Source organism: Somniosus microcephalus, unplaced genomic scaffold, assembly GCF_052327205.1.
Source record: "Somniosus microcephalus isolate GS21.2 unplaced genomic scaffold, FLI_Smic_1.0 unresolved_chr7, whole genome shotgun sequence".
NCBI lineage: Eukaryota > Metazoa > Chordata > Chondrichthyes > Squaliformes > Somniosidae > Somniosus > Somniosus microcephalus.
In genome coordinates, this window is record NW_028225185.1 from 40859303 (window position 1) to 40883190 (window position 23888).

Here is a 23888-nt window from a genome sequence, read left to right on the forward strand (position 1 = left end):
CAATTCAATTCAATTCAGATCGCTTTATTGGCATGATGACAAGTTACATCTTATGTTGCCAAAGCATCGAAAAACATTCATGGTTGTACACAAAAATACAGATCTATCCATACAGTGTCTAAACAGATATATCCCTGAGTGTATAAATATACATTCATATAATTTATATATACTCTTTTCTTATATTTAGTGGTTGTCCCTCTGTTTATGGCAAGCTGTAACATAGTGTGCCGCTAGTGTTACACAGTTTCTCTTCCCCTAGTAGGTATGGGAGTTTTTGGTCATCATTCAAATTTCTGAATTCCGGGCATATTTTTGTGAATTTTGGGTCGAAATTCTCCCTGATGCCCTGATATTTTCCACAAGCTGTGAGGAAGTGCATCTCTGTCTCCACCACTCCCTGACTGCAGTGAGAGCATATCCTGTCCTCTCTTGGTAGCCGGGTCTGCCTGTGTCTACCTTTTTCGATCGCCAGGCTATGTTCACTAAGTCTGTACATTGTCAAGGTTTTTCTCAGTTTGCTATCCTTTACCATGGTCAGGTAATCAGCCATGTTGTTCTGTCTGTCTCTCTCTCTCTCTGTCTCTCTCTCTCTCTGTCTCTCTCTCTCTGTCTCTGTCTCTGTCTCTCTCTGTCTCTCTCTCTCTCTCTCTCTCTCTCTCTCTGACTCTGTCTCCCACTGACTCGTCTCTCGCTCGCTCCGATCCACAGACGAGGAGGTGACGGTCGGCAAGTTTTACGCTACCTTCCTGATCCAGGACTACTTCAGGAAGTTCAGGAAGCGGAAGGAGAATGGCCTGTTTAGCCAACCCGAGATCTGCAACTCCACAACGTTACAGGTGAGCCTGGGGGCTGGGTCAGCGCGCCGCAAACTGCCCACAGTCCCAACACCCTGGGTGGAAGCTCTTCTTGAGTTCTGCCTCCCCTTTAAGAACGATAGCGGGTCGGGGGGAGCATTGGCCTGTTGGTCTGAGGGGGAACAGGGGGGATTGGACTATGACACCTTGGCTTGGGTGTCGGCCGTGGCTCAGTGGGTCTCCCTCTCTCCTCGGAGTCAGAAGGTCGTGGGTTCGAGCCCCCCACTCCAGAGACTCGAGCCCCGTAATCCAGGCCCGACACTCCCCCGGAGCCAGTACTGAGGGAGCGCCGCACTGTCGGAGGGGCGGTACTGAGGGAGCGCCGCACTGTCGGAGGGGCGGTACTGAGGGAGCGCCGCACTGTCGGAGGGGCGGTACTGAGGGAGCGCCGCACTGTCGGAGGGGCGGTACTGAGGGAGTGTCGCAGGGGCGGTACTGAGGGAGCGCCGCACTGTCGGAGGGGCGGTACTGAGGGAGCGCCGCACTGTCGGAGGGGCGGTACTGAGGGAGCGCCGCACTGTCGGAGGGGCGGTACTGAGGGAGCGCCGCACTGTCGGAGGGGCGGTACTGAGGGAGCGCCGCACTGTCGGAGGGGCGGTACTGAGGGAGCGCCGCACTGTCGGAGGGGCGGTACTGAGGGAGCGCCGCACTGTCGGAGGGGCGGTACTGAGGGAGCGCCGCACTGTCGGAGGGGCGGTACTGAGGGAGCGCCGCACTGTCGGAGGGGCGGTACTGAGGGAGTGTCGCAGGGGCGGTACTGAGGGAGCGCCGCACTGTCGGAGGGGCGGTACTGAGGGAGCGCCGCACTGTCGGAGGGGCGGTACTGAGGGAGCGCCGCACTGTCGGAGGGGCGGTACTGAGGGAGCGCCGCACTGTCGGAGGGGCGGTACTGAGGGAGCGCCGCACTGTCGGAGGGGCGGTACTGAGGGAGCGCCGCACTGTCGGAGGGGCGGTACTGAGGGAGCGCCGCACTGTCGGAGGGGCGGTACTGAGGGAGCGCCGCACTGTCGGAGGGGCGGTACTGAGGGAGCGCCGCACTGTCGGAGGGGCGGTACTGAGGGAGCGCCGCACTGTCGGAGGGGCGGTACTGAGGGAGCGCCGCACTGTCGGAGGGGCGGTACTGAGGGAGCGCCGCACTGTCGGAGGGGCGGTACTGAGGGAGCGCCGCACTGTCGGAGGGGCGGTACTGAGGGAGCGCCGCACTGTCGGAGGGGCGGTACTGAGGGAACGCCGCTCTGTCGGAGGGGCGGTACTGAGGGAGCGCCGCACTGTCGGAGGGGCGGTACTGAGGGAGCGCCGCACTGTCGGAGGGGCGGTACTGAGGGAGCGCCGCACTGTCGGAGGGGCAGTACTGAGGGAGCGCCGCACTGTCGGAGGGGCGGTACTGAGGGAGCACCGCACTGTCGGAGGGGCAGTACTGAGGGAGCGCCGCACTGTCGGAGGGGCGGTACTGAGGGAGCGCCGCACTGTCGGAGGGGCAGTACTGAGGGAGCGCCGCACTGTCGGAGGGGCGGTACTGAAGGAGCGCCGCACTGTCGGAGGGGGAGTACTGAGGGAGCGCCGCACTGTCGGAGGGGCGGTACTGAGGGAGCGCCGCACTGTCGGAGGGGCTGTATTGAGGGAGCGCCGCACTGTCGGAGGGGCTGTACTGAGGGAGCGCCGCACTATCGGAGGGGCCGTCTTTCGGGATGAGACGTTAAACCCGAGGCCCCCGTCTGCCCTCTCAGGTGGATGTAAAAGATCCCACAGCCACTATTGGAAGAAGAGCAGGGGGGAGTTCTCCCCGGTGTCCTGGGGCCAATATTTATCCCTCAACCAACATCACTAAAAACAGATGATCTGGTCATTTATCACATTGCTGTTTGTGGGATCCTGCACGCAAAGATATAGGCCTAGAAATTCGGTAGGCTTAGCGCCGCTTTTGAGGCGCTAGAGGGCCTAGCGCCGGAGTTATGGCCAGTTTGGAAATTGAGTGGGTCCCTAAATCGGCGTTAGGCCGTTAGCGCTGCGCCGGCACCGATGACGTCATCGGTGTGCGCAGCGTCCCGGTTGCCATGGTAACCCGCCCGAACTCCGAAATTGACTTGCGGCCGCCTCGCCCGTGGCAGCCGCAAGCAACGTTCTGGCAGAGGTGCCTTACTGGACTTTGCGCCGGCGCATTAAGGGACCCGCGGCGGCCGGCCGCTTTCCCGCCGGGCTCATTTTTACAATGATTTTCGCGGGCCGCGGCCGGGTGCAGGCAGCTCCTCCTTAAGGGAAGGAGGAGGCCTGCACTTCCCGAACCTGCCGCACCGCAGCGGGCGCCGCAATTCAGCGCGTAGCGCCAGTTTTCAGGCGCAAACAGCTTTCAGCAGCGCCGGCAGCCGTTTGGGCGCAGAACTAGTGAATTTTTGGCCCGCCCAGCGCGACTTAGCTCCGGCACTAACTTCCGGCGCTAAAGCCGTCGCTGCGCCAAAACCCAATTTCTAGGCCATAGAAAGTTTCCTTCAGAATGATCTTAAACAGTTCAATTAATCTGCAAGACTTTCGGAGAACACAATCTTAGATAGAGTTTCCATTTGTACGTGATATCATTCCTAAGCAGTGCACAGAGCTTATTGTTCAAGTGCAGAGTTTAGCTTTATACCTCCATTAAATTAGCAGAGGGGAAGTTGAAACAAGAAGGTTAAACATATTTGTATAACAACCTCCACAGCAGCAGTTTCTAGCCTTTATTTTGTAAGTCAGTGCAACACGACTAAGGTTATTAAGGAAGTTATTGCTAAACCTTTATAAATCACTGGTTAGGCCCCAGCTGGAGTATTGTGTCCAATTCTGGGCACCGCACTTTAGGAAGGACGTCAAGGCCTTGCTGAGGGTGCAGAGGAGATTGACCAGAATGGTACCAGGGATGAGGGACTTCAGTGATGTGGAGAGACTGGAGAAGCTGGGGTTGTTCTCCTTAGAGCAGAGAAGGTTAAGGGGAGATTGACCAGAATGGTACCAGGGATGAGGGACTTCAGTGATGTGGAGAGACTGGAGAAGCTGGGGTTGTTCTCCTTAGAGCAGAGAAGGTTAAGGGGAGATTGACCAGAATGGTACCAGGGATGAGGGACTTCAGTGATGTGGAGAGACTGGAGAAGCTGGGATTGTTCTACTTAGAGCAGTGAAGGTTAAGGGGAGATTGACCAGAATGGTACCAGGGATGAGGGACTTCAGTGATGCGGAGAGACTGGAGAAGCTGGGGTTGTTCTCCTTAGAGCAGAGAAGGTTAAGGGGAGATTGACCAGAATGGTACCGGGGATGAGGGACTTCAGTGATGTGGAGAGACTGGAGAAGCTGGGATTGTTCTACTTAGAGCAGAGAAGGTTAAGGGGAGATTTAATAGAGGTGTTCAAAATCATGAGGGGTTTTGATAGAGTAAATAAGGAGAAACTGTTTCCAGTGACAGGAGGGTCGGTAACCAGAGGACACAGATTGAAGATAATCGGTAAAAGAACCAGAGGGGAGATGAGGAGAATGTTTTTATGCAGCGAGTTGTTGTGATCTGGAATGCGCTGCCTGAAAGGGCGGTGGGAGCAGATTCAATAGTAACTTTCAAAAGGGGAATTGGAGAAATACTTGAAGGGGAAAAATGTGCCGGGCTGTGGGGAAAGAGCAGGGGGGAGTGGGACTAATTGGAGAGCTCGTTCAAAGAGCCGGCACAGGCACGGTGGGCCGAATGGCCTCCTCCTGTGCAGTAAGATTCTACCAATCTACAGTTTATCGTTCAGGTGAGTTTTTTTTCTGTCACAACAGGCGGGACTGCGGACTCTGCAGGACATCGGCCCGGTGATACGTCGGGCAATCTCGTGCGACCTTCAGGAAGAGCTGGAAGATGAGGGAGGGCGTGAGGAGGATGTCCCTTACCAGGTCAGTTGAGCCAGCAGCAGATTTGGCGCAACAACAGCAGCCTTGCCTTTATCCAGCGCCTCTGACGTACCAAAACGACCCAAGGCGCTTGACGGGAAACGTGAGCGGTCAAAATTTGAGCCACATAGAGAGAGATATCGGGGACAGGCGACCAAAAGCTGGGTCAAAGAAGCAGGTTTTAAGGAGCGTCTTAAAAGGAGGAGAGGCACAGAGAGGTTTAGGGAGGGAATTCCAAAGTTCGGGGGCCCTGGCGCGGTCGCCAATAGTTGAGCGATGGAATTCGGGGGGATGCGCGAGAGGCCAGAATTGGAGGAGCGCGGAGATCTCGGAGGGTTGTAGGGGCTGGAGGAGGTTACAGAGATAGGGAGGAGGGGGGAGAGGAGGCCGCGGACGGATTTATAGAGAAGGATGAGGATTTTAAAATGCATTGGGCCCCAATAAAAAGAAAGAGCTCGCATTTCTCCAGCGCCTATCACCACCTCAGGATGTACCAAAGCGCTTCACAGCCAATGACGTACTTGTTTTGAAGTGTGGTCACTGTTGTAATGTAACGCCCTCGGCCTTCAGTAACTTCTTTCCCCAGAGAGTGGTGAGAATGTGGAACTCCCTACCACAGGGAGTGGTCGAGGTGAATAGCGTGGATGCGTTTAAGGGGGAAGCTGGATAAACACATGAGGGAGAAAGGAATAGAAGGATATGGTGATGGGGTGAGATGAAGAGGGGGCGGGAGGAGGCTGGTGTGGAGCAGAAACACCGGCACGGAGCAGAGGGGCCGAATGGCCTGTTTCTGGGTGTACAGACGATTTAATTCAAGCACAGCTGATCTGTACCTCAACCATATTTCTGCATTTTTTTTTACTAATGTAGATGGTCGTCTGAGCTTGGGGCTGAGGGACAGTGTAGAGGGAGCTTTACTCTGTATCTAACCCCGTGCTGTACCTGCCCTGGGAGTGTTTGATGGACAGTGTAGAGGGAGCTTTACTCTGTATCTAACCCCGTGCTGTACCTGCCCTGGGAGTGTTTGATGGACAGTGTAGCGGGAGCTTTACTCTGTATCTAACCCGTGCTGTACCTGCCCTGGGAGTGTTTGATGGGGACAGTGTAGAGGGAGCTTTACTCTGTATCTGACCCCGTGCTGTACCTGCCCTGGGAGTGTTTGATGGGACAGTGTAGAGGGAGCTTTACTCTGTATCTAACCCATGCTGTACCTGCCCTGGGAGTGTTTGATGGGACAGTGTAGAGGGAGCTTTACTCTGTATCTAACCCGTGCTGTACCTGCCCTGGGAGTGTTTGATGGGGACAGTGTAGAGGGAGCTTTACTCTCTATCTAACCCGTGCTGTACCTGCCCTGGGAGTGTTTGATGGGACAGTGTAGAGGGAGCTTTACTTTGTATCTAACTCGTGCTGTACCTGCCCTGGGAGTGTTTGATGGGGACAGTGTAGAGGGAGCTTTACTCTGTATCTAATCCGTGCTGTACCTGCCCTGGGAGTGTTTGATGGGGACAGTGTAGAGGGAGCTTTACTCTGTATTTAACCCGTGCTGTACCTGCCCTGGGAGTGTTTGATGGGACAGTGTAGAGGGAGCTTTACTCTGTATCTAACTCGTGCTGTACCTGCCCTGGGAGTGTTTGATGGGGACAGTGTAGAGGGAGCTTTACTCTGTATTTAACCCGTGCTGTACCTGCCCTGGGAGTGTTTGATGGGGACAGTGTCGAGGGAGCTTTACTCTGTATCTAACCCGTGCTGTACCTGCCCTGGGAGTGTTTGATGGGACAGTGTAGAGGGAGCTTTACTCTGTATTTAACCCGTGCTGTACCTGCCCTGGGAGTGTTTGATGGGGACAGTGTAGAGGGAGCTTTACTCTGTATCTAACCCGTGCTGTACCTGCCCTGGGAGTGTTTGATGGGACAGTGTAGAGGGAGCTTTACTCTGCATCTAACCCGTGCTGTACCTGCCCTTTGATGAATCTGTGTTGACCTCCCCAGAATTCGGAGAGACGAGGCTCGAAGACCTCCGTTGGTTCTGTCCACTCTGTCATCAGCGTGACCGGCAGTGACTCCGCCCAGGACCCCAGCGCCAGGAGGGTGGCCAATGGGTCGGTGCACCGCGGCCAGAGCGTGCGAGCGAGCAGCCAGGAAGATCCTGGCGATACCCGCCCACCGAGCCCAGAGAGGAAGTCCAGTAACGCCAGGTAACGGCCTCGGCTCACAGAGCGTCCCGCGTCCCCACCCCTTCCCTGGCTCCGACACCCCGTTGCCACCAATACCACATCCAAGTGCCCAGTTCTTCATCTGTGGGGCTGGACCCTGGGGCAGTTCGATCATGGGAGGCGTCACAACCTCCCGACAGTCCTACCCTCGTGGGGAGAAGGTGGGTGGGTGGGGTTGAGGGATATGGGGAGAAGGTGGGTGGGTGGGGTTGAGGGATATGGAGCGTAGGTGGGGCTGAGGGTTGCTGTTTTCAAGATTCTTCTCTTCCAGTGTGGCTAGGAGAGATTCCAAGGGCGAAGTCTACTCACCAGCTGTTAGGAAAGAGGAGCCGGTGTCGGCGGAGGAATACATTGAGGACTATTTATCTGGCGAGCAAGGATACTACAGCAAGGATGAGGACAACGAAAGTGAGACCTCGAGAGACAGGTAGGAGCGGCTCTGACACCGAACACTTCACCTGAGAGGACAGACCCCCCCGTTTAACCTCGGGTTTAACGTCTCATCCGAAAGATGGCACCTCCGACAGTGCGGCGCTCCCTCAGTACTGCCCCTCCGACAGTGCGGCGCTCCCTCAGTACCGCCCCTCCGATGGTGCGGCACTCCCTCAGTACTGCCCCTTCGACAGTGCGGCGCTCCCTCAGTACCGCCTCTCCGACAGTGCGGCGCTCCCTCAGTACTGCCCCTCCGACAGTGCGGCGCTCCCTCAGTACCGCCCCTCCGATGGTGCGGCACTCCCTCAGTACCGCCTCTCCGACAGTGCGGCGCTCCCTCAGTACTGCCCCTCCGACAGTGCGGCGCTCCCTCAGTACCGCCCCTCCGACAGTGCGGCACTCCCTCAGTACTGCCCCTCCGACAGTGCGGCGCTCCCTCAGTACCGCCTCTCCGACAGTGCGGCGCTCCCTCAGTACTGCCCCTCCGACAGTGCGGCGCTCCCTCAGTACCGCCCCTCCGACAGTGCGGCACTCCCTCAGTACCGCCCATCCGACAGTGCGGCGTTCCCTCAGTACCGCCCCTCCGACAATGCGGCACTCCCTCAGTACTGCCCCTCCGACAGTGCGGCGCTCCCTCAGTACTACCCCTCCGATGGTGCGGCACTCCCTCAGTACTGCCCCTTCGACATTGCGGCGCTCCCTCAGTAACACCCCTCCGACAGTGCGGCGCTCCCTCAGTACCGCCCCTCCGACAGTGCGGCTCTCCCTCAGTACCGCCCCTCCGACAGTGCGGCACTCCCTCAGTACCGCCCCTCCGACAGTGCGGCGCTCCCTCAGTACCGCCCCTCCGACAGTGCGGCGCTCCCTCAGTACCGCCCCTCCGACAGTGCGGCGCTCCCTCAGTACCGCCCCTCCGACAGTGCGGCGCTCCCTCAGTACCGCCCCTCCGACAGTGCGGCGCTCCCTCAGTACCGCCCCTCCGACAGTGCGGCGCTCCCTCAGTACCGCCCCTCCGACAGTGCGGCGCTCCCTCAGTACCGCCCCTCCGACAGTGTGGCGCTCCCTCAGCACTGCCCCTCCGACAGTGCGGCGCTCCCTCAGTACCGCCCCTCCGACAGTGCGGCGCTCCCTCAGTACCGCCCCTCCGACAGTGCGGCGCTCCCTCAGTACCGCCCCTCCGACAGTGCGGCGCTCCCTCAGTACCCGCCCCTCCGACAGTGCGGCGCTCCCTCAGTACCGCCCCTCCGACAGTGCGGCGCTCCCTCAGTAATGCCCCTCCGACAGTGCGGCGCTCCCTCAGTACCGCCCCTCCGACAGTGCGGCGCTCCCTCAGTACCGCCCCTCCGACAGTGCGGCGCTCCCTCAGTACCGCCCCTCCGACAGTGCGGCGCTCCCTCAGTACCGCCCCTCCGACAGTGCGGCGCTCCCTCAGTACCGCCCCTCCGACAGGGCGGCGCTCCCTCAGTACCCGCCCCTCCGACAGGGCGGCGCTCCCTCAGTACCGCCCCTCCGACAGGGCGGCGCTCCCTCAGTACCGCCCCTCCGACAGTGCGGCGCTCCCTCAGTACCGCCCCTCCGACAGTGCGGCGCTCCCTCAGTACCGCCCCTCCGACAGTGCGGCGCTCCCTCAGTACCGCCCCTCCGACAGTGCGGCGCTCCCTCAGTACCGCCCCTCCGACAGTGCGGCTCTCCCTCAGTACCGCCTCTCCGACAGTGCGGCGCTCCCTCAGTACCGCCCCTCCGACAGTGCGGCGCTCCCTCAGTACTGCCCCTCCGACAGTACGGCGCTCCCTCAGTACTGCCCCTCCGACAGTGCGGTGCTCCCTCAGTACTGCCCCTCCGACAGTGCGGCGCTCCCTCAGTACTGCCCCTCCGTCAGTGCGGGGCTCCCTCAGTACCGCCCCTCCGACAGTGCGGCGCTCCCTCAGTACTGCCCCTCCGACAGTGCGGCGCTCCCTCAGTACCGCCCCTCCGACAGTGCGGCGCTCCCTCAGTACCGCCCCTCCCACAGTGCGGCGCTCCCTCAGTACCGCCCCTCCGACAGTGCGGCGCTCCCTCAGTACTGCCCCTCCGACAGTGTGGCGCTCTCTCAGTACTGCCCCTCCCACAGTGCGGCACTCCCTCAGTACTGCCCCTCCGACAGTGCGGCGCTTCCTCAGTACTGCCCCTCCGACAGTGCGGCGCTCCCTCAGTACTGCCCCTCCGACAGTGCGGCGCTCCCTCAGTACCGCCCCTCCGACAGTGCGGCGCTCCCTCAGTACTGCCCCTCCGACAGTGCGGCGCTCCCTCAGTACTGCCCCTCCGACAGTGCGGTGCTCCCTCAGTACTGCCCCTCCCACAGTGCGGCACTCCCTCAGTACTGGTGCTGGTGTGTCCAGTGACGCTCCACCCCCCTCCTTGCTGGAACGTGTGGGTGCCGAGATGTTGTGCTGCCCCGGCCCCCATGGCTAAATAGCCCCCGAGAAGGCCTCACAAACCCCATACATCCACACCTGGGAAATGGCCTGTGGGGGCAGAGGAGAGAGGGGAGGGAGTTCTCCGGTGAGCTACAGGTGCACCCCTCATTCCCCGCAGGGTTATATTATGGCCCCAATCTATGTTGCGACTTAGCCTGCACGTGGTGGGGGGCGCGGTGGTGGGACGGAGACGGGGAGAAGCTCTCCGATTAGGGCGCACGATGGCTGGTTGCCAAGCTGGTTATTCTCCGCCAGGAGGCCGGCACTGGAGCATAGGAACAGGAGGAGGCCATTCAGCCCCCTTCGAGCCTGTTACATTAGGAACAGGAGGAGGCCATTCAGCCCCCTTCGAGCCTGTTACATTAGGAACAGGAGGAGGCCGTTCAGCCCCTCGAGCCTGTTACATTAGGAACAGGAGGAGTCCATTCAGCCCCCTCGAGCCTGTTACATTAGGAACAGGAGGAGTCCATTCAGCCCCCTCGAGCTTGTTACATTAGGAACAGGAGGAGGCCGTTCAGCCCTCCCGAGCCTGTTACATTAGGAACAGGAGGAGGCCATTCAGCCCCCTCGAGCCTGTTACATTAGGAACAGGAGGAGTCCATTCAGCCCCTTTGAGCCTGTTACATTAGGAACAGGAGGAGGCCGTTCAGCCCTCCCGAGCCTGTTACATTAGGAACAGGAGGAGGCCGTTCAGCCCCTCGAGCCTGTTACATTAGGAACAGGAGGAGGCCGTTCAGCCCCTCGAGCCTGTTACATTAGGAACAGGAGGAGGCCATTCAGCCCCCTCGAGCCTGTTACATTAGGAACAGGAGGAGGCCATTCAGCCCCCTTCGAGCCTGTTACATTAGGAACAGGAAGAGGCCATTCAGCCCCCTCGAGCCTGTTACATTAGGAACAGGAGGAGGCCATTCAGCCCCTCGAGCCTGTTACATTAGGAACAGGAGGAGGCGATTCAGCCCTCCCGAGCCTGTTACATTAGGAACAGGAAGAGGCTATTCAGCCCCTCGAGCCTGTTACATTAGGAACAGGAGGGAGGCCATTCAGCCCCTCGGGTTGTTGGGGCTGGAGGAGCTTATAGAGATAGGGAGAGGGACGAGGAGGCCACAGAGGGATTTGAACAGGAGGATGAGAATTTTTAAATCAAGGCGTTGCTGGACCGGGAGCCAGTGTAGGTCAGTGAGCACAGGGGATGGGGGTGGGGGCGAGTTAGGATACGGGGAAGTGGCGTTTTAGATGAGCTGATGGTTACGGAGGGTGGAAGGTTGGATGCCAGGGCCACGAGAGCGCCGGAACAGTCGCGTCTGGAGGGGACAAAAAAGGGTGAGGGTTTCAGCATCAGATGGGCTGAGGCAGGGGTGGAGATTGACGTGGGGGGGCCGTCTTCCCGTTAGAGGTGGGCGTCAGGGTGGGTATTGTTGCTTCGGCGAGCTGCTCCGATAACTCACACCGTGCCCTGTCCCCTCGCTGCAGGCCAGTGGACGCAGGGGAGATCGATGCGTATCGCGGTGTGCGCGACACCCTGCCCGCCGCCAGACGTTACGGCCTTCACGACGGCGAGCCTCCGGTCCAGCCTGAGGCCAGACGGTCACCACGGAGACGGCTGCTCCCTCCCACGCCAGCAGGTAGGCGGGATTACCAGCAGACATCGGGTTCGGGCTCTGCTGGGACTAGGAGATTACAGAGGCCATTCAGCCCTTCGTGCCTTTGCTTGAGCAATCCCAGAACTAATCCCACTGCCCCGCACTTTCCCCATAGCCCTGTATCAATCCCAGAACTAATCCCACTGCCCCGCACTTTCCCCATAGCCCTGTATCAATCCCCAAACTAATCCCACTGCCCCGCTCTCCCCATAGCCCTGTATCAATTCCAAACTAATCCCACTGCCCCGCTCTCTCCACATAGCCCTGTATCAATCCCCAAATTAATCCCACTGCCCCGCACTCCCCCCATAGCCCTGTATCAATCCCCAAACTAATCCCACTGCCCCGCTCTCTCCCCATAGCCCTGTATCAATCCCCAAACTAATCCCACTGCCCCGCTCTCTCCCCATAGCCCTGTATCAATCCCCAAACTAATCCCACTGCCCCGCTCTCTCCCCATAGCCCTGTATCAATCCCCAAACTAATCCCACTGCCCCACTCTCTCCCCATAGCCCTGTATCATCCCCCAAACTAATCCCACTGCCCCGCTCTCTCCACATAGCCCTGTATCAATCCCAAACTAATCCCACTGCCCAGCTCTCTCCCCATAGCCCTGTATCAATCCCAAACTAATCCCACTGCCCCGCTCTCTCCCCATAACCCTGTATCAATCCCCAAACTAATCCCACTGCCCTGCTCTCCCCATAGCCCTGTATCAATCCCAAACTAATCCCACTGCCCCGCTCTCTCCACATAGCCCTGTATCAATCCCAAACTAATCCCACTGCCCCGCTCTCTCCCCATAGCCCTGTATCAATCCCCAAACTAATCCCACTGCCCCGCTCTCTCCCCATAGCCCTGTATCAATCCCCAAACTAATCCCACTGCCCCGCTCTCTCCCCATAGCCCTGTATCAATCCCCAAACTAATCCCACTGCCCCGCTCTCTCCCCATAGCCCTGTATCATCCCCCAAACTAATCCCACTGCCCAGCTCTCTCCCCATAGCCCTGTATCAATCCCAAACTAATCCCACTGCCCCGCTTTCTCCACATAGCCCTGTATCAATCCCAAACTAATCCCACTGCCCCACTCTCCCCCCATAGCCCTGTATCAATCACAAACTAATCCCACTGCCCCGCTCTCCCCCCATAGCCCTGTATCAATCCCCAAACTAATCCCACTGCCCCGCTCTCCCCCCATAGCCCTGTATCAATCCCAAACTAATCCCACTGCCCCACTCTCCCCCCATAGCCCTGTATCAATCACAAACTAATCCCACTGCCCCGCTCTCCCCCCATAGCCCTGTATCAATCCCCAAACTAATCCCACTGCCCCGCTCTCTCCCCATAGCCCTGTATCAATCCCCAAACTAATCCCACAGCCCTGTATCAATCCCCAAACTAATCCCACTGCCCCGCTCTCTCCCCATAGCCCTGTATCAATCCCAAACTAATCCCACTGCCCCGCTTTCTCCACATAGCCCTGTATCAATCCCAAACTAATCCCACTGCCCCACTCTCCCCCCATAGCCCTGTATCAATCACAAACTAATCCCACTGCCCCGCTCTCCCCCCATAGCCCTGTATCAATCCCCAAACTAATCCCACTGCCCCGCTTTCTCCACATAGCCCTGTATCAATCCCAAACTAATCCCACTGCCCCACTCTCCCCCCATAGCCCTGTATCAATCACAAACTAATCCCACTGCCCCGCTCTCCCCCCATAGCCCTGTATCAATCCCCAAACTAATCCCACTGCCCCGCTCTCTCCCCATAGCCCTGTATCAATCCCCAAACTAATCCCGCTGCCCCGCTCTCTCCACATAGCCCTGTATCAATCCCAAACTAATCCCACTGCCCCACTCTCACCCCATAGCCCTGTATCAATCCCCAACCTAATCCCACTGCCCCGCTCTCTCCCCATAGCCCTGTATCAATCCCCAAACTAATCCCACTGCCCCGCTCTCTCCCCATAGCCCTGTATCAATCCCCAAACTAATCCCACTGCCCCGCTCTCTCCCCATAGCCCTGTATCAATCCCAAACTAATCCCCCTGCCCCGCTCTCTCCCCATAGCCCTGTATCAATCCCCAAACTAATCCCACTGCCCCGCTCTCTCCCCATAGCCCTGTATCAATCCCAAACTAATCCCACTGCCCCGCTCTCTCCCCATAGCCCTGTATCAATCCCCAAACTAATCCCACTGCCCCGCTCTCTCCCCATAGCCCTGTATCAATCCCCAAACTAATCCCACTGCCCCGCTCTCTCCCCATAGCCCTGTATCAATCCCAAACTAATCCCACTGCCCCGCTCTCTCCCCATAGCCCTGTATCAATCCCCAAACTAATCCCACTGCCCCGCTCTCTCCCCATAGCCCTGTATCAATCCCAAACTAATCCCACTGCCCCGCTCTCTCCCCATAGCCCTGTATCAATCCCAAACTAATCCCACTGCCCCGCTCTCTCCCCATAGCCCTGTATCCATCCCCAAACTAATCCCACTGCCCCGCTCTCTCCCCATAGCCCTGTATCAATCCCAAACTAATCCCACTGCCCCGCTCTCTCCCCATAGCCCTGTATCAATCCCCAAACTAATCCCACTGCCCCGCTCTCTCCCCATAGCCCTGTATCAATCCCAAACTAATCCCACTGCCCCGCTCTCTCCCCATAGCCCTGTATCAATCTCAAACTAATCCCACTGCCCCGCTCTCTCCCCATAGCCCTGGATCAATCCCCAAACTAATCCCACTGCCCCGCTCTCTCCCCATAGCCCTGTATCAATCCCCAAACTAATCCCACTGCCCCGCTCTCTCCCCATAGCCCTGTATCAATCCCCAAACTAATCCCACTGCCTCCATATAATTTAAAAAAAGTCTATGAAATCTTTTCTTCGCGTTCTTTGCTCCGGGTTCTGTTGGTATACTGCACGGATGAGATCTAATGGGCTGAAAGTTATAGATCATGGAAATTTACAGCACAGAAGGAGTCCATTCGGCCCATCGTGTCCGTGCTGGCCGACAAAGAGCTATCCCAGCCTAGTCCCACTTTCCAGCTCTCGGTCCGTAGCCCTGTGGGTTACGGCGCTTCGAGTGCACATCCAAGTACTTTCTAAATGCGATGAGGGTTTCTGCCTCGACCACCCTTTCAGGCAGTGAGTTCCAGACCCCCACCACCCTCTGGGTGAAAAAAGTTCTCCTCAACTCCCCTCTAATCCTTCTTTTTTTTTTTTAATTATTCGTTCACGGAACGTGGGCGTCGCTGGCAAGGCCAGCATTTATTGCCCATCCCTAATTGCCTTGCTAGGCCAATCACAGGGCTGTTAAGAGTCAACCACATTGCTGTGGGTCTGGAGTCACATATCGGCCAGACCGGGTAAGGGCGGTAGATTTCCTTCCATAAAAGACATTAGTGAACCAAATGGGTTTCTACGACAATCCAATAGTTTTATGGTCACCATTACTGATGCTAGCTTTTAATTCCCGATTTATTTAATTAATAACTGAGTTTAAATTCCCCAGCTGCCGTGGTTGGGATTTGAACTTGCGTCTCTGGTTCATTAGGTCCAGGCCTAATGAATTACTAGCCCAGTGATATGACCACTATGCTACTGTTCCCAGTGACTTAAAATCTCTGCATTGGGCAGATGCAGTATAATGTGGATAAATGTGAGGTTATCCACTTTGGTGGCAAAAACAGGAAGGCAGATTATTATCTGAATGGCAATAGATTGGGAGAAGGGGAAGTGCAACGAGACCTGGGTGTCCTTGCGCACCAGTCGCTGAAGGTAAGCAAGCAGGTGCAGCAGGCGGTTAAGAAGGCAAATGGTATGTTGGCCTTCGTAGCGAGGGTTCGAGTACAGGAGCAAGGATGTCTTGCTGCAGTTGTACAGGGCCTTGGTGAGACCACACCTTGAGTATTGTGCGCAGTTTTGGTTGCCTTATCTGAGGAAGGATGTTCTTGCCATGGAGGGAGTGCAGCGAAGATTCACCAGACTGATACCTGGGATGGCAGGAATGATATATGAGGAGAGATTGGGTTGATTGGGCTTATACTCGCTGGAGTTTAGAAGAATGAGAGGGGATCTCATTGAAACTTATAAAATTCTAACAGGACTAGACAGACTAGATGCAGGAAGGATGTTCCCGATGGCGGGGGAGTCCAGAACCAGGGGTCACAGTCTAAGGATAAGGGGTAAGCCATTTAGGACTGAGATGAGGAGGAATTTCTTCACCCAGAGAGTGGTGAACCTGTGGAATTCTCTACCACAGAAGGCAGTTGAGGCCAATTCATTAAATGTATTCAAGAAGGAGTTAGATATATTTCTTAAGGCTAAAGGGATCAAGGGATATGGGGAGAAGGCAGGGACAGGGCACTGAATTTGGATGATCAGCCATGATCTCATTAAATGGCGGAGCGGGCTCGAGGGGCCGAATGGCCGACTCCTGCTCCTGTCTTCTATGTTTCTGTGTTATCTTTCAGGCCGCATGCCTAACTTCAGCATTCAGTGCCTGGGCCGTCAGGAGAGCAAGGAGGACATCCCCATCCCCGGGACCTACCAGCAGCACACTCATCCCTGCCGATCCTCGCACCACCAGGTACGGCCGCAGCCTTTAAAGGATCGCCGAGTTTGTAAAGGGAATGGCGTAAGAAAACTACTAGGCACTTGGTCTAAGCGTTAAACAAAGCTTTAATCAACTGTTTTACAACATGGAGGTCTAGTTATGTCCTTCACTAGTTCCTGTTAAGAATGCCCTGCGCAAGCTGGGCCCGTGCCCGAGTATTTATACTCTCCCTGGACAGCGCCGCCCGCAGGCTGCTCAGTATTATTTCATAATTCTTTCATGAATGACTGATTCGTGTCAGGGAGCGTTACCACGGCAGCAGCAGCACACACACACACACACACGGTGCCCAGTCTCCCCAGATAGCAAAAAAAAAAAGTTGGCCGGACACTTCCCCCCCCCCCCCCCGCCCCTTTAATTCTACAGCACCAGATCACTTCTCGTTGTGGGGATTGTGTATAAAAGCTGGTCGTTGTTTAGGATAACCAGCGGCCTAACTGCTCTGCTGTGCAATTATTTTCATGGTATTTTTTTGACTATAGGAACAGGAGGAGGCCGTTTAGCCCCCTCGAGCCTGTTACATTAGGAACAGGAGGAGGCCGTTCAGCCCCCCTCGGGCCTGTTACATTAGGAACAGGAGGAGGCCGTTCAGCCCCCTCGAGCCTGTTACATTAGGAACAGGAGGAGGCCGTTCAGCCCCTCGAGCCTGTTACATTAGGAACAGGAGGAGGCCGTTCAGCCCCCTCGAGCCTGTTACATTAGGAACAGGAGGAGGCCATTCAGCCCTCTTGAGCCTGTTATATTAGGAACAGGAGGGGGCCGTTCAGCCCCCTCGAGCCTGTTACATTAGGAACAGGAGGAGGCCATTCAGCCCCTCGAGCCTGTTACATTAGGAACAGGAAGAGGACATTCAGCCCCCTCGAGCCTTTTACGTTAGGAACAGGAGGAGGCCATTCAGCCCCTCGAGCCTGTTACATTAGGAACAGGAGGAGGCCCGTTCCGCCCCTCGAGCCTGTTACATTAGGAACAGGAGGAGGCCCGTTCAGCCCCTCGAGCCTGTTACATTAGGAACAGGAGGAGGCCGTTCAGCCCCTCGAGCCTGTTACATTAGGAACAGGAGGAGGCCGTTCAGCCCCTCGAGCCTGTTACATTAGGAACAGGAGGAGGTCCGTTCAGCCTCCTCGGGCCTGTTACATTAGGAACAGGAGGAGGTCCGTTCAGCCCCTCGAGCCTGTTACATTAGGAACAGGAGGAGGCCATTCAGCCCCTCGAGCCTGTTACATTAGGAACAGGAGGAGGTCCGTTCAGCCTCCTCGGGCCTGTTAGATTAGGAACAGGAGGAGGCCGTTCAGCCCCTCGAGCCTGTTACATTAGGAACAGGAGGAGGCCATTCAGCCCCTCGAGCCTGTTACATTAGGAACAGGAGGAGGTCCGTTCAGCCTCCTCGGGCCTGTTAGATTAGGAACAGGAGGAGGCCGTTCAGCCCCTCGAGCCTGTTACATTAGGAACAGGAGGAGGCCATTCAGCCCGTCAAGGCTGCTCCACCATTCAATCAGATCACAGCTGATCTGTATCTTAACTCCATCTACCCGCCTTGGTTCCTTATCCCTTAATCCCATTACCCAACAAAAATCTATCAATTTCAGTTTTGAAATTTCCAATTGACCCCCAGCGTCACAGCTTTTTTTGGGGGAGAGAGTTCCAGATTTCCACCAGCCTTTGTGTGACGAAGTGCTTCCTGACATCACCCCTGAACGGCCTGGCTCTAATTTGAAGGTTCTGCCCCCTTGTTCTGGACTCCCCCCACCAGAGGAAATAGTTTCTCTCTCGATCGACCCGATCGATCCTTTAATCATCTCAAACACCTTGATCAGATCACCCCCTTAATCTTCTACACTCGAGGGAACACAAGCCCAGTCTGTGCAACCTGTCCTCGGGATTTAACCCTTTTAGCCCCGGTATCTGTCTGCTGAATCTGCACTGCCCCCCCTCCAAGGCTGAGATATCCTTCCTGAGGAGCGGGGCCCAGAACTGAATATCGGAGAATGTGTTGCCAAAGCAGTAGACTTATTAAAATAAGATCTTAAATAGAAAACTTACCGCGGTATAGTTCCATGGGCCCTACGATAACTCCACCACACTTCTTTGCATGCCAGCTGAGGCAATGAATGTCAGCGGAGTATTCGACCTTGTGGGGCATCACACCCGTTCTCGATCCCTGTCCTCTTTCCAGCAAAGCAGGGACGGTGGGTGGGGAGGAGTCACTGAATAACGATCGGGAGCAGGAACTCTGCCCGCTTTGCTTTCGACACCCTCCCTCCCACCCAGTGTCCCCGCTCGATAAATGCCAAGCGACCCGGGTTCGATTTCCCCACCTGATTTCAGCCTGGGAGAGGCGAGGGGAAGTTGGGAAATGACGAGCGAGCCCCTTCGCCGAACGGAAAATGCGTCCGCAGCCAGTGAGCTACGGGATTTGGGGCTGGGCTGCGATGCTCCCCTTGGTCGAATTGCCCGGTGGCGCACAATATCTGGGGCTTGCACGAGACGGGCGGGGGGTGCGGTGGGTGGGGTTCGGGTGGCAACTTGGAGCCGAGGAAACGCCGGAATGGCGGGCCAGTGCCTTTTTGGGGTGGGAGGGAGGAGGGCATAGTTTGTCTGTATTGAGAGTTTGACGCGCGTCTTGCCCTTTGCGTTAGGCCTACGGCGCTGGTAGCTACGACCCTCGCCGGAACAGCGGCCACTCGTCGGCCGGCTCCACCCAGTCCTGGGCCACCCCACCGCCATCCCGGGCCAAGAGGAGCCGCCTGTTCTACGCCCCGCTGATCCTGGTGGAGCCCGAGGAGCCGTGGGAGAAGAAGAACCACAGCCTGCCCTCGCTGCCCCGGAGCACCTGGTACACCGAGGAGCCGGAGCCGCCCTACCGCACCTACGCCGCGGCCACCCTCAGGGTGCCCGGCCAGCTCGACCACCGCTACAACGACAAGCGAGGCAGCGCCGACAGCCTGGTGGAAGCCGTGAGTCACGCTCCTTCGCGCCGCGCATTATCGGTTACGCAGGTCAAAGGGCAAGGCAACGTCCCAGCGCAGGGAGGGGATCGGGGGGCTCGGTCTTTACCGCTACGTGACCAAAAATCCCACTCGCCTCACTCCCCGCAACCTTTAATATCCCACCCAGTCTAATCCCACTCTCCCCTCACTCCCCGTACCCTTTAATATCCCACCCAGTCTAATCCCACTCTCCCCCTCACTCCCCGCACCCTTTAATATCCCACCCAGTCTAATCCCACTCTCCCCTCACTCCCCATACCCTTTAATATCCCATCCAGTCTAATCCCACTCTCCCCCTCACTCCCCATACCCTTTAATATCCCACCCAGTCTAATCCCACTCTCCCCCTCACTCCCCCCACCCTTTAATATCCCACCCAGTCTAATCCCACTCTCCCCCTCACTCCCCGCACCCTTTAATATCCCACCCAGTCTAATCCCACTCTCCCCCTCACTCCCCCCACCCTTTAATATCCCACCCAGTCTAATCCCACTCTCCCCCTCACTCCCCCCACCCTTTAATATCCCACCCAGTCTAATCCCACTCTCCCCCTCACTCCCCCCACCCTTTAATATCCCACCCAGTCTAATCCCACTCTCCCCCTCACTCCCCGCACCCTTTAATATCCCACCCAGTCGAATCCCACTCTCCCCCTCACTCCCCGCAACCTTTAATATCCCACCCAGTCTAATCCCACTCTCCCCTCACTCCCCCCACCCTTTAATATCCCACCCAGTCTAATCCCACGCTCCCCCTCACTCCCCCCACCCTTTAATATCTCACCCAGTCTAATACCACTCTCCCCCTCACTCCCCGCACCCTTTAATATCCCACCCAGTCTAATCCCACTCTCCCCCTCACTCCCCGTACCCTTTAATATCCCACCCAGTCTAATCCCACTCTCCCCCTCACTCCCCGTACCCTTTAATATCCCACCCAGTCTAATCCCACTCTCCCCCTCACTCCCCGCACCCTTTAATATCCCACCCAGTCTAATCCCACTCTCCCCCTCACTCCCCGCACCCTTTAATATCCCACCCAGTCTAATCCCACTCTCCCCCTCACTCCCCGCACCCTTTAATATCCCACCCAGTCTAATCCCACTCTCCCCCTCACTCCCCGCACCCTTTAATATCCCATCCAGTCTAATCCCACCCTCCCCCTCACTCCCCGCACCCTTTAATATCCCACCCAGTCTAATCCCACTCTCCCCCTCACTCCCCGCACCCTTTAATATCCCACCCAGTCTAATCCCACTCTCCCCCTCACTCCCCGTACCCTTTAATATCCCACCCAGTCTAATCCCACTCTCCCCCTCACTCCCCGCACCCTTTAATATCCCACCCAGTCTAATCCCACTCTCTCCCTCACTCCCTGCACCCTTTAATATCCCACCCAGTCTAATCCCACTCTCCCCCTCACTCCCCGCAACCTTTAATATCCCACCCAGTCTAATCCCACTCTCCCCCTCACTCCCCGTACCCTTTAATATCCCACCCAGTCTAATCCCACTCTCCCCCTCACTCCCCGTACCCTTTAATATCCCACCCAGTCTAATCCCACTCTCCCCCTCACTCCCCGCACCCTTTAATATCCCACCCAGTCTAATCCCACTCTCCCCCTCACTCCCCGTACCCTTTAATATCCCACCCAGTCTAATCCCACTCTCCCCTCACTCCCCGTACCCTTTAATATCCCACCCAGTCTAATCCCACTCTCCCCTCACTCCCCGTACCCTTTAATATCCCACCCAGTCTAATCCCACTCTCCCCTCACTCCCCGTACCCTTTAATATCCCACCCAGTCTAATCCCACTCTCCCCCTCACTCCCCGCACCCTTTAATATCCCACCCAGTCTAATCCCACTCACTGCCTCACTCCCCGCACCCTTTAATATCCCACCCAGTCTAATCCCACTCTCCCCCTCACTCCCCGTGCACTTTAATATCCCACCCAGTCTAATCCCACTCTCCCCCTCACTCCCCGCACCCTTTAATATCCCACCCAGTCTAATCCCACTCTCCCCCTCACTCCCCGCACCCTTTAATATCCCACCCAGTCTAATCCCACTGTCCCCCTCACTCCCCTCACCCTTTAATATCCCACCCAGTCTAATCCCACTCTCCCCCCCACTCCCCGTACCCTTTAATATCCCACCCAGTCTAATCCCACTCTCCCCCTCACTCCCCGTACCCTTTAATATCCCACCCAGTCTAATCCCACTCTCCCCCTCACTCCCCGCACCCTTTAATATCCCACCCAGTCTAATCCCACTCTCCCCTCACTCCCCGCACCCTTTAATATCCCACCCAGTCTAATCCACTCTCCCCCTCACTCCCCGCACCCTTTAATATCCCACCCAGTCTAATCCCACTCTCCCCTCACTCCCCGGACCCTTTAATATCCCACCCAGTCTAATCCCACTCTCCCCCTCACTCCCCGCACCCTTTAATATCCCACCCAGCCTAATCCCACTCTCCCTCTCACTCCCCGCACCCTTTAATATCCCACCCAGCCTAATCCCACTCTCCCTCTCACTCCCCGTACCCTTTAATATCCCACCCAGTCTAATCCCACTCTCCCTCTCACTCCCCGCACCCTTTAATATCCCACCCAGTCTAATCCACTCTCCCCCTCACTCCCCGCACCCTTTAATATCCCACCCAGTCTAATCCCACTCTCCCCTCACTCCCCGTACCCTTTAATATCCCACCCAGTCTAATCCCACTCTCTCCCTCACTCCCCGTACCCTTTAATATCCCACCCAGTCTAATCCCACTCTCCCCTTCACTCCCCACACACTCTAATATCCCACCCAGTCTAATCCCACTCTCTCCTCACTCCCCGCACCCTTTAATATCCCACCCAGTCTAATCCCACTCTCCCCCTCACTCCCCGTACCCTTTAATATCCCACCCAGTCTAATCCCACTCTCCCCCTCACTCCCCGCACCCTTTAATATCCCACCCAGTCTAATCCCACTCTCCCCCTCACTCCCCTCACCCTTTAATATCTCTCCCAGTCTAATCCCACTCTCCCCCTCACTCCCCGCACCCTTTAATATCCCACCCAGTCTAATCCCACTCTCCTGCTCACTCCCCGCACCCTTTAATATCCCACCCAGTCTAATCCCACTCTCCCCCTCACTCCCCGGACCCTTTAATATCCCACCCAGTCTAATCCCACTCTCCCCTCACTCCCCGTACCCTTTAATATCCCACCCAGTCTAATCCCACTATCCCCCTCACTCCCTGTACCCTTTAATATCCCACCCAGTCTAATCCTACTCTCCCCTCACTCCCCGTACCCTTTAATATCCCAATCAGTCTAATCCCACTCTCCCCTCACTCCCCGCACCCTTTAATATCCCACCCAGTCTAATCCCACTCTCCCCCTCACTCCCCGCACCCTTTAATATCCCACCCAGTCTAATCCCACTCTCCCCTCACTCCCCACCCCCTTTAATATCCCACCCAGTCTAATCCCACTCTCCACCTCACTCCCCGCACCCTTTAATATCCCACCCACTCTAATCCCACTCTCCCCCTCACTCCCCGCACCCTTTAATATCCCACCCAGTCTAATCCCACTCTCCCCCTCACTCCCCGCACCCTTTAATATCCCACCCAGTCTAATCCCACTCTCCCCCTCACTCCCCGCACCCTTTAATATCCCACCCAGTCTAATCCCACTCTCCCCCTCACTCCCCCCACCCTTTAATATCCCACCCAGTCTAATCCCACTCTCCCCCTCACTCCCCGCACCCTTCAATATCCCACCCAGTCTAATCCCACTCTCCCCCTCACTCCCCACACCCTTTAATATCCCACCCAGTCTAATCCCACTCTCCCCTCACTCCCCGCACCCTTTAATATCCCACTCAGTCTAATCCCACTCTCCCCCTCACTCCCCGTACCCTTTAATATCCCACCCAGTCTAATCCCACTCTCCCCCTCACTCCCCGCACCCTTTAATATCCCACCCAGTCTAATCCCACTCTCCCCCTCACTCCCCCCACCCTTTAATATCCCACCCAGTCTAATCTCACTCTCCCCCTCACTCCCCGCACCCTTTAATATCCCACCCAGTCTAATCCCACTCTCCCCCTCACTCCCCGCACCCTTTAATATCCCACCCAGTCTAATCCCACTCTCCCCCTCACTCCCCCCACCCTTTAATATCCCACCCAGTCTAATCCCACTCTCCCCCTCACTCCCCCCACCCTTTAATATCCCACCCAGTCTAATCCCACTCTCCCCCTCACTCCCCGCACCCTTTAATATCCCACTCAGTCTAATCCACTCTCCCCTCACTCCCCGCACCCTTTAATATCCCACCCAGTCTAATCCCATTCTCCCCCTCACTCCCCACACGCTTTAATATCCCACTCAGTCTAATCCCACTCTCCCCCTCACTCCCCGCACCCTTTAATATCCCACCCAGTCTAATCCCACTCTCCCCCTCACTCCCCGCACCTTTTAATATCCCACCCAGTCTAATCCCACACTCCCCCTCACTCCCCGTACCCTTTAATATCCCACCCAGTCTAATCCCACTCTCCCCTTCACTGCCCGCACCCTTTAATATCCCACCCAGTCTAATCCCACTCTCCCCTCACTCCCCGCACCCTTTAATATCCCACCCAGTCTAATCCCACTCTCCCCCTCACTCCCCGCACCCTTTAATATCCCACCCAGTCTAATCCCACTCTCCCCTTCACTGCCCGCACCCTTTAATATCCCACCCAGTCTAATCCCACACTCCCCCTCACTCCCCGTACCCTTTAATATCCCACC

At 56.9% G+C, this 23888-nt stretch overlaps 1 protein-coding gene across 1 annotated transcript in view; it reads left to right on the forward strand.

Moving 5' to 3' along the window:
• LOC147086831 (voltage-dependent L-type calcium channel subunit alpha-1D-like) overlaps window positions 1–23888 on the forward strand; it is a 54589-nt gene that overhangs the window by 16432 nt on the left and 14269 nt on the right. The window contains exons 6-12 of the mRNA XM_085978331.1: window positions 712–839; window positions 4635–4748; window positions 6734–6939; window positions 7229–7384; window positions 11316–11467; window positions 15963–16078; window positions 18742–19059. Of these exons, the coding sequence (XP_085834457.1) occupies window positions 712–839; window positions 4635–4748; window positions 6734–6939; window positions 7229–7384; window positions 11316–11467; window positions 15963–16078; window positions 18742–19059 (1190 nt within the window). The remainder of the gene's footprint in view (window positions 1–711; window positions 840–4634; window positions 4749–6733; window positions 6940–7228; window positions 7385–11315; window positions 11468–15962; window positions 16079–18741; window positions 19060–23888) is intronic.